Source organism: Carcharhinus amblyrhynchos, chromosome 16 (genome assembly GCF_965287045.1).
Source record: "Carcharhinus amblyrhynchos chromosome 16, sCarAmb.v2.hapA, whole genome shotgun sequence".
Taxonomy (NCBI): domain Eukaryota; kingdom Metazoa; phylum Chordata; class Chondrichthyes; order Carcharhiniformes; family Carcharhinidae; genus Carcharhinus; species Carcharhinus amblyrhynchos.
Window position 1 is genome coordinate 51,842,150 of NC_137339.1, and position 13,142 is coordinate 51,855,291.

Sequence of the window (13,142 nt, forward strand, 5' to 3'; positions counted from 1 at the left end):
GTCTGGCAGCATCGATTGGGAGAAGAGAGCTGATGTTTTCAGTCCAGATGGCCCTGCTATCATTCATTATCCTGGTCTCTCAAGAACCTTGCCATCACCAACAGATCATGTCTTGCTCCCATTCTTGCTCTCCCCACACTCTACTGTACCAAGAAACCCAGCTGGACATGGGACACTTCAGCAAAATTAGAAATAAAACCACAAAAAGGTAAATTGCTGCAACATTCATATCGATAGCTGACAAGGCAAAACAAATGCAAGTTTTCATTCCCCTGCCCAGCTCATCATCATACAGTGCATAAACTTGAGAGAATATGGAGAATTCTAGAGCTGATTAAACAAAATGTTGTTGTGAGAGGTTAGAAAGTCCTATTCCTTTGGCTAAGGCAAGAATTTGCATTTATAAACCAACCCCTAAGTCTTGTGAAGGAAGTACACGACTCACTATCTTCACAGTCCCTCTTTAGGAATAATTGTGCTCAAAATGCAGATAAGCTACGGTGCTCACACAGACCAGTTGACAAATAAGTATAGTGGTTAGAATGATAAATGGATGAAATGTTTCCTGACAGTCACTATATCTCCAGTAGGCGACACTATTGCTCCAAGGATACAACTGAGTAAGACATGGACTCCCGCAGCAAAGCGTCTGTGGAGACTGATTAGGGAAGTAGAAATGCAGTCTGAAAGTGACTAGACTAGAGGTGTGTATATGTCACTGCGTAACCGTTTCAGAACTTATCTGGAGCTCTGCTCCTTTTCAGAGTTTGTGCCAAAGAATACTAAGGAATACCAGAAGAAACAGTAAGGTCAGTAAGTGACTAAAAAATGCCACATTAACTCCCACTTATATCTTTGTTTCCTCCCTACACCCAAGAAATAACAAGATAATTGGGTCATTTGAGGGAAAGCTGTCAGCTCTCAAATGAAACTGCTTTAAAAAAAATCAGTAAATGTGGATACTATAATTTTATTTTGTTCTAAGGTGAGTCCGAGACACTCATCAGCCATTCTGGGCAGCTGCGCTACACCTGTAATAGGTTTCAGAAACGACCAGGTCACCTGTATCACAGGTGGGCCACAAAGGGCAAGTTCACGGGCTTCTATGGGCATGCCCATTCTTCACTGTAAAATGGCTGTCTTGCCAAGATGGCTTCATACACAGAATGTACACCACACAATCTAACTTTAGCCTCGGTTTCTAAATCAGGCTTTGCTACCAGGGAGCATTTTGGGAAAGGCTCACTTTCAGCTGGTAGGCATTTGAAAGAAAGGAAGATACTTGCTCCTATATACCACTTCTCGCAATCTCAGAACGTCTCAAAGTGCTTATAGCTGATTTAAGTAATTTTTTGGAAGTGCGGTTACTTATTTAGGAAACGGGCCGGACGGTGCAGCGCCCTGGGTCGGACAGTGCAGTGCCACAGCGCACTGGGCCAGATAGTCCAGCGCTGCAGCACACTGGGTCGGCAGCCTGGACTGTTTTGGTGCTCTGAGGGGGCAAGTGCAATCAATGGAGTAAACCATCAGTTCAAATCTTCAAGCTGGTGCCCACATGCCTAGAATAACTGCATACAGCGTTAATGGCACCACTCATACTGGCTATCTTCAAACCTAACATTAATGGGCCCTTGCTTGGAATGGAACTATTGAGCTGGTAGTAGGGGTTTTATACCATCTCATATTGCTGTCGGGGGAGATCAAGTCAGGTGGATGAGACCATGACCATATGGAATGGCTTACGTAGTCCAATGGGTCAGGTGATGGTGTTGTTGTTGCAACAGATTGAATGAACCCACCTCTACTCTTTTCTAGACAATGCAACATTGCTGATTAGTGCAGCATAAGAATTGTATTGGCACAGGATCAACAATGGCACCATATATAAAATATTCAAGCATGAATCAAACGGTGTCTGTTGTGCGTACAGCATCGCATGGGAGGCAGCTGCTCTGAAGCTTCCAGGTGCAGAGGGAAGTCAGCAGGTATTTCCCACCATACTCCTCTCCCATAAGGGATTGTGAATCAGACATGTGGAAAGCTTGCCCCTCCCCATTTTGAAGTGTTGGGACTCCTCAGTCACGTGCAAATCTCTTTCACTCTTTTTAATACCAACACCCAGTGAGAGTCCACCTCATTCCCAATCTGTACAGAAGTTTCCTCACTAACAGATAATATTGTCTGGATTTGTTTCAGGATTCACACTAATAGATACATAAAAGCCTGTCTGACTGCAAACTGAACGAGGACAGATTAATAGGAATTTATTTCAAACCATCCTAGAAAACCTCAGCAACTACACCTCGTGGCTCTGAAAGAAACAATCCTGGTTCAGGATCCCTCACTATTTCATCACAGGAAGGATTTAAACACAAGCTGTGTGAAGAATGAAGTATGGTCAGAAGTGCGTTATCATTCCATTCCACGTGGAGGTGTGAGCGTGCAAGCTGGACTAACATTAATCAGAGGGAGAGATGTGAACGTGTTTCTCTTGAAGACATATCCATGTCTAGTTATTCAGAGAAAGTTAGTACCTGGAGATCTTTTCTCATTTTTGTTGACGCCTGACAGGCAGGCAGAGGCCCTCAGAGACTGCAGTGTATTTTTGGCTCCTTTAATCACATTTTAGTTTGACATTTTAAGTTTCTTTTGTGCTTTGTTTTGGATGAACCCCCTCCTCTTTTTAGCAGCTGCCCCTTTTACTTTGTCCCTCAGTTTGTTTGATTTAGTTTGTTTGGTTAACCAAAAAGATTGGCAGGCAGACAGAAGCAGGCAGAAATCAAGAGTTTATCAAAAACTGTGAAAGGAAAATAACATCTTCTCCAGGATGAGGGCAGGTGACAAGAGGCTGCATCCCATACCAATGAACAGGTTAGCATGTGTGCACTAGTACATAGGCCAGTATACTAAACGCATCTGGTATTCTCTCAACAGATCACAAATTCTGTAATTTTAACCTGACTGTGGGTCAAAGTACCATCAGGTCTCTTGCTAACTCAATCCAAATGTGCAGAGATTGAAGGAGAACGCACGAGACAAAGAGCTGGACCAAACACAAGGCAAGTTCATGGCTACATTCCTGAACTCCACTGGTTACAGCATGATAGGGTCCACCTTAGCAAGAAGAAGCTTGACAGTGTAAGGGGACTGTTACCAAGTAGGTGACCTACAGTTGATTTAGATTAGTTAATGGGGACAAACCACTTTGCACACTGCTCCTTTTAAGCAGTCAAGTAATGCACTGTAGATTTCAGAGTATAACAGTCTGGACTTTATTTAATGGTGTATGTCACTATCTTTTTGGAGCACTGTCTGGGGAAACCTGGTTGTTTTTATTCTTTTTCTTAAAAAAAGGAGACCGAGGTAGCAAGCTTTTGTTTCTAGTGAGACAGTCAAGTATGTGTTCTCCACTGAGCATTCTCCTCCCACTGGTTATTTTTCAAAGTGACAGCCAGGTGCAGTTACACCTGTGCTGGTAACTGAGGGATTAATCCACCTGCCTTCACTCCATGATACAATGAGTTGCTTGTCACTCATACATCAGAATGTCCTGCCCTGAGGACCCAGATCCCAAGGAGCATTCATCTATCTACCTGGCGCACCTCAGCACTGATTAATGGAACTGTCACTTTGATCAATTCCTACTGTGCAAACAGCACGGGACTCACTGTTCAATGATGAGGTCATTTGTACCCTTCAGGTTACTGAGACGGGGCTGTTTTTAAACACGGGAAGTCCAGTATTTGGGTCACTTTTGGATTTCACAATGTACAGAACAGGCTAAATTTGCATACGCCCATCAGTTAGCATTCTACCCACGCCCTCATTACTGACTGTTGCACTGAACTGAGAGAATCACTGATCTTGTCTAAAGTAAAAGGATGACAGAAGATGACACAACTCAGCAGCATCTCATTAGGCAACACCACCCACATAGAAGATGAGAGTGAATGAGAATGTGCAGTGTTGCAGCAACATGTGAGAGCTGCTACTCTAGAACCTGGAGCTCTTTCTGCTATGTTCGTTGGCTGTCTCCTTTCCAGGTAACTAGGACAGGCATCCATTACCTTCTGAACCCTCACCTCTCCCAAAGCCATTTCTCAGGAGGTCCAAGCTGGGAGGGGAATAGGACAGAATAAGTGAGGGAGTTGAGTAAGTTTGGGGGTGGCCAAGTGTTACCCTGGACAGTGTTTCTCTCCCCTCCACACAAAACACACAAACATCCCTTCTCCCTCTCTTTTAGCTCACAGTTAGTCAAGAGAAATCAGGAGCAATGCACCTAGCTGATATTAATGCACTTCAGGAATGAGACCATAGAACATTACAGCGCAGTACAGGCCCTTCGGCCCTCAATGTTGCGCTGACCAGTGGAACGAATCTAATGACCCTCTAACCTAAACTATTCCAATGTTATCCATATGCCTATCCACTGACCATTTGAACGCCTTAAAGTTGGCGAGTCCACAACTGCTGCAGGCAGGGCATTCCACGCCCTTACTACCCTCTGAGTAAAGAACCTACCTCTGACATCATCCTATAATTATCACCCCTCAATTTAAAGCTATGTCCCCTCGTGTTAGCCATAAATGCTGCACCGCCCATTTGGAGTTCGGGTGGTGGGAAGGAAAATGGAACTTGACCTAGGAGAATATCTAGGGAATGCTGCCCTGTCAGAGACAGTATCTTCCGGATGATCCATTAAACAGGCTTTATTGGCCCTGGCATGTAGATGTGAAATATCCCATGCTATTTTCAAGAGTAAGTCTCACAACACCAGGTTAAAGTCCAACAAGTTTATTTGATAGTAAACCCACAAGCTTTCGGGGTTTGCCCCTTCGTCACGTGAGTGGCAAGGGAGAAACCCCTAAAGCTAGTGGGTTTACTATCAAATAAACTTGTTAGACTTTAACCTGGTGTTGTGAGCCTTCTTACTATGTTTACCCAGTCCAACCCGGCATCTCCACATCATTTTCAAGAGGACCACAGGAAGTTCTCACTTAGTGTCCTAGCAAATATGTACTTTGCGTCACACCATAATTACACACTGGTCACTTGTGGGATCTTCCTCTGAGAAATGCTGGCTGACAGCATTTCCTTATCATGAAAAAAATACCTGATTGGTTATAAAGCAGTTGAAGACATGCCAAGCTTGTGAATTGTGCTATATAAATACAGGTCTTTCTTTCATATCCTGGTGCTAGCCCACACATTACCTCATTTCATCAATTAAATTCCCTAACTAGCTATGACTGGTTTTGATATCAGCATCTGCGACTTCCTAGTCCAGTAAAGTAACCAGCAATCTACTGTACCCAAGCAATCATTTTCAAAAACATTCCATGTATAGTATGCTTGCAAGTGGACATCTTACCGACTGCAGTGTGTCTTCTTGTCGCCTCATGTGACTTGTTCTGTTTATTAAAGATCGTGTGGAAAGCTTGTAGTGGTTGAGCAGGCAGGTGATCACCACGACCATCACTATCATCACCACCACTATCACAATGATCTGGACAAATTCCAACTCAGCTGGAATGGAACACAAAAGAGGAACAACTTGTGAGAGATTGCAGAGACTGACAGTACCACTTCAGAGAACATCAAATTCAAACCAATGGAACTCACCAGCTCAGAGAGACCTAACCATCTGACTGAGCCCGACTTCAGTACACTGGAAGATTAAGTTGTCCAGTTACAAGTTCCTGAGCTGGTGATCCTCTATTACAAACTTGAATGTATCTGTCGGCCATAGCAACTTCGAAGCAGGCCATACTGTTCTCAATGACATTTCTGAAGATGCCCTTATGCTAACTCTAGGATCAGCTAGACGTGATCTCCTTCATACAGAGTACGGAAAGCAATGTGAGATATCAAATAGCTGGTAGACTCTGTTTGCCTACACTGGACAGGGTAGGGCTTAGCTCTATGGCAGGAGCAGAAATGACAGTGGGGGGAGGGGGGTTTGGGGTCTGGCCTGATTGGAATTTTTCTACACATATGGCATTATTAATTGAGTGGTGGTCCCAACACTGTCCACAAAACATCTGAATTTAAGGTGGGGAAGGAGCCTTGGACAATAACTTGCATTTATGAGGTGTTTTTTCAAGGTGATAAAGCGCCCCAAGGATCTTCAGAGATCTGATGCCAAACCTCAGTGATATTAGGACAGGTGGCCCAGAATCAGTTTTAAGGGAAGACTAAGATGGAGAGAGGGGCCTAAGCAGGGGATTTCTGAGCTGGGGGGTCTAGGTAGCTGAAGGCATGGATGCCAATGATGGAAATCAGGGTGTATACAGTCAGAAGAAGTGGAGGAATGCAAGGATCCCAGAGGGCTGTAAAGGATCTCTCTGCAGCAGTGCTGCATTAATAAACTGGGTATTACTTGCAGCAAAATGCAGGTCCCAGACCTGCTTTCAAATAGCTACCATGTGCAGTGAATGGAGGCAGGAGTCCCAAATGAGGTGGGGGAGAAAGCACTACAGAGGGTGTGGGACTCAATGGATAGCTCAGCACAGGCAAGATGGATCAAATGATCTCCCTCAGGTCTGTAAGATTCCACAATTTGCAGCCCCCTCCCAGTCAGGCTTTGGCAAATTGACACAATCTCACTCAGAATTGCATTACATCTTCAGACAGATAGCACAGCAAATCCAGGAGTGAAATCAAGGCTCAGAAACAGAGGGGAAACAGTTGTTGATTTGGAATCAAACACAGCTAATAATTATCCGCAGCTCCATCACACTCCCCCCCCCACCCCCCCACCCAGGCCAACTCATGACTGTACAACTCTAGGTACAGTATCCTAGGTCCTTTGCGGCACTCCATACTACACATAGGGACTGGTTATAGCTCACCATCTCTGGGAACACATGATTAGCCCACACCATTTAGAATGTTTACACTACAGGGGGCCATTCAGCTCAGTGACAGTGCAGCTCTCTGTAAGAGTAATTCAGCTAGTACTCCTCCCTTGTACTCCAACAGCCTAGGAAAATGCTCATCTTCTCCAGATGCTCGTTATTTGAAAGCTGAAACTGAATTCTTCTGCTCTATACTTTGGCAATCTATTCCAAATTGTAGCTATTGGCTGGGTAAAGGGTTTTGCCTCATGTCGTCTTGGGTTCTATCGACAATTCTCTTAAATCAGCGTCCATGGGTTCTCAACCCTTACAAACATACAAACGAGGCGGCAGTTATTCAGTCCCTCAGGGCTGCTCCGCCATTTAATTAGATTGTGGCCAATCTGATAGTAACCTCAAATTGGTATCCCGCTGATCTCAAATACCTATCTATACTAAGAATCAATCCAGCTCTGCCTTTAAATATTCAAAGGCTCTGCTTCACCACCTTTTCAGGAATAGAGTTCGAAAGACTCTCAACCTTCAGAAAGAATTTCACCTCATCTCCCAGAAAAGGGAGCATCATTTCCAAATGAATCCTGCCATGGCCCCTCAGGATCGTACATGTGTTAATCACTCTTCTACAAGTCCCTTAACCCATTTCATTTTACTCTCACTCGTCATCCAGAATCTTCTGACTTGAATTCTCCAAATGTTTCCTCTTCTCCATAGAAAAGTTACAGCACAGAAGGAGGCAATTCAACCCATCTTGTCCATGCCAACCAGAGGACATCCAGGTGCCTTTCTAATCCCACCTTCTTGCACCCAGTCCAAAGTGCTGTAAGCTACAGCACTTAAGGTGCAGATCGAGATACTTTTTAGGGTCTTTGCCTCTGCCACCAACTCGGGCAGCAAATTCCAGACACTCACCACCCTCTGCATAGAAGTTCTTCTCATGTCCTTTCTACACCTACTGCCACATATCTTGAATCTAGAATTCCCCATCAAGGGAAAGAATTTTATCCTGTTCATTCTATCTCCTCCCCTCATAATTTTGTACACCTCAATCAAGTCACCTTCTAAAGGAAAATAACACCAGTCTATCCAATTTTCCTTTTAGCTACACTTTTCTAGCTCTAGCAACATTCTTGTAAACTGGTGTACTTCTCTAGAGCAATTATGACCAGAACTGCACACAATACTCCAGTTGTGGCCTCACCAGTATTTTATACAATTTCAACATTATATCTTTACTTTTATAATCTATACCTCTGCCAATTAAGGAGACAATTTCATATGCCTTTGTTACAATCTTGTCGATTTGAACTGCTGCCTTTAGAGATCCATGTACTTGTATGCCAAGATTTCTCTCTTCACCTACCCTTCAGGCCCTTTATTGCGTACTCCCTATAACTGTTTGACCTCCCTAAATACATGACCTCACACGAGTGTTAAAATCCATCTGCCACCCACCCATCCTTATCGCTATCTTCTACACTATACTCGGCTAACCTTTCTGTCATCTGCAAATTTTCCAATTTTCACTTCCAAATCATTACTATATAACACAAAACAGCAAAGGTCTCTATGGAATACCATTTGAAACAAGTTACCATTTGCAAGGGCATCCATCGACCATTACCCTTTGTTTCCTATTACTAAGCCAACTTGTGATCCAGTTTGCCACGTTACCTGGAATTCCATAGGCTTTTACTTTTTTGACCAATGATATAGGATCTTGTCAAATGCCTTGCTAAATCCAAGTACAGAATATCCACTGCACTATCTACCCTTCTTGTCACTTCCTCAAAGAATTCAATCAAATTTGTATGGCAAACTTTCCAGTAACAAATCTATGTTGACTATCCCTGACTAGTCCATGCCTTTCTACATGGCAGTTAATCCTATCTCTCAGAATTGATTCTATTAATTTGATGCAACAGTAACTGGCCTATAACTGTTTGGCATGTCTTTCAATCTCTTTTTAATGGAACTATATTTGCATTTCTCAGTCATCTGGTGACTTCCCTGTATTTAGTGAGGATTGGAAAATCATCCTCAGAGCATCTGCCACTGCTGCCCTGACCTCTTTCAGCAGCCTCAAAAAACAGTCAATTTGGCAGGGCAACTTATCAACTTTCAAGGATTCCAACCATTTGAGTACTTTCTCTCTCTTTATGATTACCCTGTCCAATCTCAAGTGTTCCTCCTGGACTATTATATCTGCATCATTCCTTTCCTTTGTAAACATAGACAAAATATTCATTTAAAACCTGTCCCACAACCTCTGCATCTACATTTAAGTTCTCTGCTTCATTTCCTTATCCTTAACTAACATCTTACCATTAATATATTGGCAAATCTTTGGGTTTTCTTTAACTTAATTTGCTAATCGTTTCTCATGCCTTCTCTTTGATTTCTTCATTTTCTTTTTTTAATCTTTGTCCCAGCGCTTCCTATATTTGTCTAGGTTATTTGCAGTGCTTATTCTTTGCATCTTTTGTATATTTTCTTTTTTCTATTTGATCTTCCCCTGTATTCCTCAAGACAACTGGATGTGGGGGGGGGGGGGGGGGTGTGTTTTCTAGATTTGACAGTACCATTTTTATTTATGGTGAGAACATGTCTACTTTGTACATTTAGGATCTCAATTTTTATTGCTTCCCACTGGTTTTCCACTGATTTATCCTGTAGCACCCAAGTGTCTTCTCATTGTAGCAAAATTTGACTTTCCCTAGTTCAAAACCTTTACTCTTTTCTCTTATCTCTGTCCTTTTCTATGGTAATGCTAAATCCATCTGAATTGTGACCACTATCCTGACAGATATGGCCACCAACCGTCACTTCACCCAATTGCCCTTCTTTGTTCCCAAGACTAGTTCTCAAATTGCATCTCTTCTCATTGGGTTTGTCATTAATTGGTTGAAAAATATTTTCCTGGATACGCTGCATGAATGTTTCTCCCTCAGTGCCCTTATATACTGTTTGAATCATAACTGATATTGAAATTGGTAAAGTCTTTTACTATTATTGCCTTCTTGTTGCTATAGACAAAAATTTGCATAAATATCTGTTCGCTCTCTCTTTCACTATTTGGGGGTCTGTAGTATACACTCCCAAGTAAAGCAACTTCTCAGAATATCTTCATTATTTGATGGGAAGTAGGCATCAATGACAAGGCATTTATCACCCAATACTAATTGCCCATAAATGGAGTGGCTTTCTCATCCATTTCAGAGGGTCAGTTAAGAGTCAACCACAATGTTAAGATCTGAAGTCACATGTAGTCCAGACTGGACAAGGATGGCAGATTGCCTTCCCTATAAGTGGACCAGGTGGGTTTTTACAACAACTGATGATAGCTTCATGGTCACCATTACTGAGAGTAACTTTTCAATTCTAGATTTAACTATCCGCATTCAAGTTCCACCTGCTGCTGGATTTGAACCTGTGTCCTTAGAGAATCAGCCTGGACTTGTGTATTACCAATCCAATGATATTACCACTACACTATCTCCCCTTCAACTGGATCCAGACCTTCTCCTCTTTAAAGTTGCAGTTTTCTTCAATTTTAAATTCCTCGAGGGGAATTGATGCCCACTCAGATAAAATCTGTTCTCCTCCAATTAAGTATTTTTACTCTAAATTTCTCCATGTCCTTTTCCATTGCATGTGAAGCATAATTAGTTATGTGTTTCCTAAGTAATATTTATATAAGAAAACTAAACTGGTTTGGACCATCATAAAGGTTCAGGAAAAAAATTAATATTTAATGCTTGCCAACACAAAAAAGGATTCTTGTATTCATTTACTCATTAAAATGCTGATAATAAAAACAACTCTTTTCCTGCTGTGTGCAAAGTTCATGAAATATTTAACTTGTGACTGGAAATTATAAGCTGGCCACGGGGAGCGAGTGAAATGCAAGTCTCAGCAACAGCTGACACACCACATTCAGGATGTGGAGATGCCGGTGTTGGACTGGGATAAACACGGTGAGAAGTCTCACAACACCAGGTTAAAGTCCAACAGGTTTATTTGGTAGTAAATGCCACTAACTTTTGGGGTTTGACCCTTCGTCAGGTGAGTGGGAGTTCTGATCACAAACAGAGCATATAAAAACATATATAAAGGCACACACAGTTTACAGAATACTGATTAGAACGTGAATCTTTACAGCTAATCAAGTCTTAAAGGTGTAGACAATGTGAGTGGAGATAGCGTTAAGCATAGGTTAAAGGGATGTGTATTGTCTCCAGACAGGACAGTTAGTGAGATTTTGCAAGCCCAGGCAAGTCATGGGGGTTACAGATGGCGCGACATGAACCCAAGATCCCGGTTCAGACCGTCGTCATGTGTGCGGAACTTGGCCATCAGTCTCTGCTCAGCGACTCTGCGCTGTCGTATGTTGTGAAGACCGCCTTGGAGAACATTTACTTGAAGATCAGAGGCTGAATGCCCGTGACCGCTGAAGTGTTTGCTAACAGGAATGCCTGGTGATTGTCGAGCGATGTTCATTCATCCGTTGTCGTCGCGTTGTCTACCTGATACGCTACAGGAAAGGATATTCTGAGGCATGGTACATTGGGGAGATCATGCAGACACTATGACAACGGACGAATGAACACCGCTCGTCAATCACCAGGCAAGACTGTTCCCTTCCTGCTGGCGAACACTTCAGCAGTCATGGGCATTCGGCCTCTGATCTTCGGGTAAGTGTTCTTCAAGGCAGCCTTCATGACACATGACAGCGCAGAGTCACTGAGCTGAGACTGATAGCGAAGTTCTGCACATGAGGGCGGCTTCAGCTGGGATCTTGGGTTCGTGTCACACTATCTGTAACCGCCATGAGTGGCCAGAACTTGCAACATCTCACTTACTGTTGTGCCTGGAGACAATATACATCTCTTTAACCTATGCTTAATGCTATCTCCACTCACATTGTCCACACCTTTAAGACTTGATTAGCTGTAAAGACTTGCATTCTAATCAGTATTCTGTAAACAGTGTGTGCCTTTATATGCTCTGTTTGCGATCAGAACTCCCACTCACCTGATGACGGAGCAAAGCCCGAAAGCGAGTGGCGTTTACTACCAAATAAACCTGTTGGACTTTAACCTGGTGTTGTGAGTCTTCTTACTGTGCACAGCACATTCAGGCCAGAACCAACATTATCTGGGCCTCACCTGTAACGCTCCTTAAATGGACTATTTCAATGCTCTCCTGGCCTGTCACTTGGCTTGCATTCCATAAACTTGAGCCCATCTGTAGCTCTGCTGTCCATGCCCTGACCAAGCCCTATTCACCCATCAACCCTATCTTGACTCCAACTCAGGTAGTGCCTCAGGATTTTAAAATTCGCATTCTCATTTTAAATCATTCCATGTCCTTGCCCCTCCCTCATCTCCTTTCGCCCCACAACCCTCCAAAATTGCTGCAACCAGCCAATACTGGCCTCCCTTTTGTTTTAATTACATGTCCACTGATGGCCTTCAGCTGTCTAGGCCCCAAGTTCACATGGTGGTGGAAGGAAAATTTTCAGACTGAAGGCCAGTTACCAGCGATGTACCACAGGGGTCAGTGCTGGGTCCTCTGCTATTTGTGACTTTTATCAATGACTGGAAGAGGGAGCTGAAGGGTGGGTTAGTAAATTTGCTGATGACACCAAGATTGGTGGAGTAGTGGATGAGGTGGATGACTCTTGCAGGCTGCAAAGAGACATTGATAGGTTGCAAAGCTGGGCAGAAAAGTGACAGATGGAGTTTAACCCTGATAAGTGCGAGGTGATTCATTTTGGTAGGACAAACTTGAATGCAGATTACAGGGTCAATGGCAGGGTTCTGAGGAATATGGAGGAACAGAGAGATCTTGGTCACTCAAGTGGATACAGCCATGAAGAAGCTTAGTGTGTTAGCGTTTATTAACAGGGGATTTGAGTTTAAGAGCCATGGAGTTATGCTGCAACTATACCGGACGGTGGTGAGACCACATTTGGAATAGTGTGTTCAGTTCTGGTCACCTCGCTACAAGAAGGATGTGGAAGCTTTGGAAAGAGTGCAGAGGAGATTTACCAGGATGTTACCTGGTTTGGAGGGTAGGTCTTATGAGGAAAGGTTGAGGGAGCTGGGGCTTTTCTCTTTAGAGAGGAAGAGAATGAGAAGCGACTTGATAGAGGTTTATAAGATGATGAGGGGGATAGACAGAGTGGATGTTCAGAGACTATTTCCTCGGGTGGGTATAGCTGTTACTAGGGGGCATAACTATAAGGTTCATGGTGGGAGATATAGGAGGGGTGTCTGAGGTAGA

The 13,142-nt window shown here is 43.3% G+C and overlaps 2 protein-coding genes across 2 annotated transcripts in view; both read right to left on the minus strand.

Moving 5' to 3' along the window:
- Window positions 1–13,142, minus strand: part of ctsz (cathepsin Z) — a 471,849-nt gene that overhangs the window by 153,686 nt on the left and 305,021 nt on the right. The gene's annotated exons all lie outside the window — the stretch shown is intronic.
- LOC145354010 (protein TMEPAI-like) overlaps window positions 1–13,142 on the minus strand; it is a 112,924-nt gene that overhangs the window by 11,042 nt on the left and 88,740 nt on the right. The window contains exon 2 of the mRNA XM_080205087.1: window positions 5,372–5,526. Within this exon, the coding sequence (XP_080061213.1) occupies window positions 5,372–5,526 (155 nt within the window). The remainder of the gene's footprint in view (window positions 1–5,371; window positions 5,527–13,142) is intronic.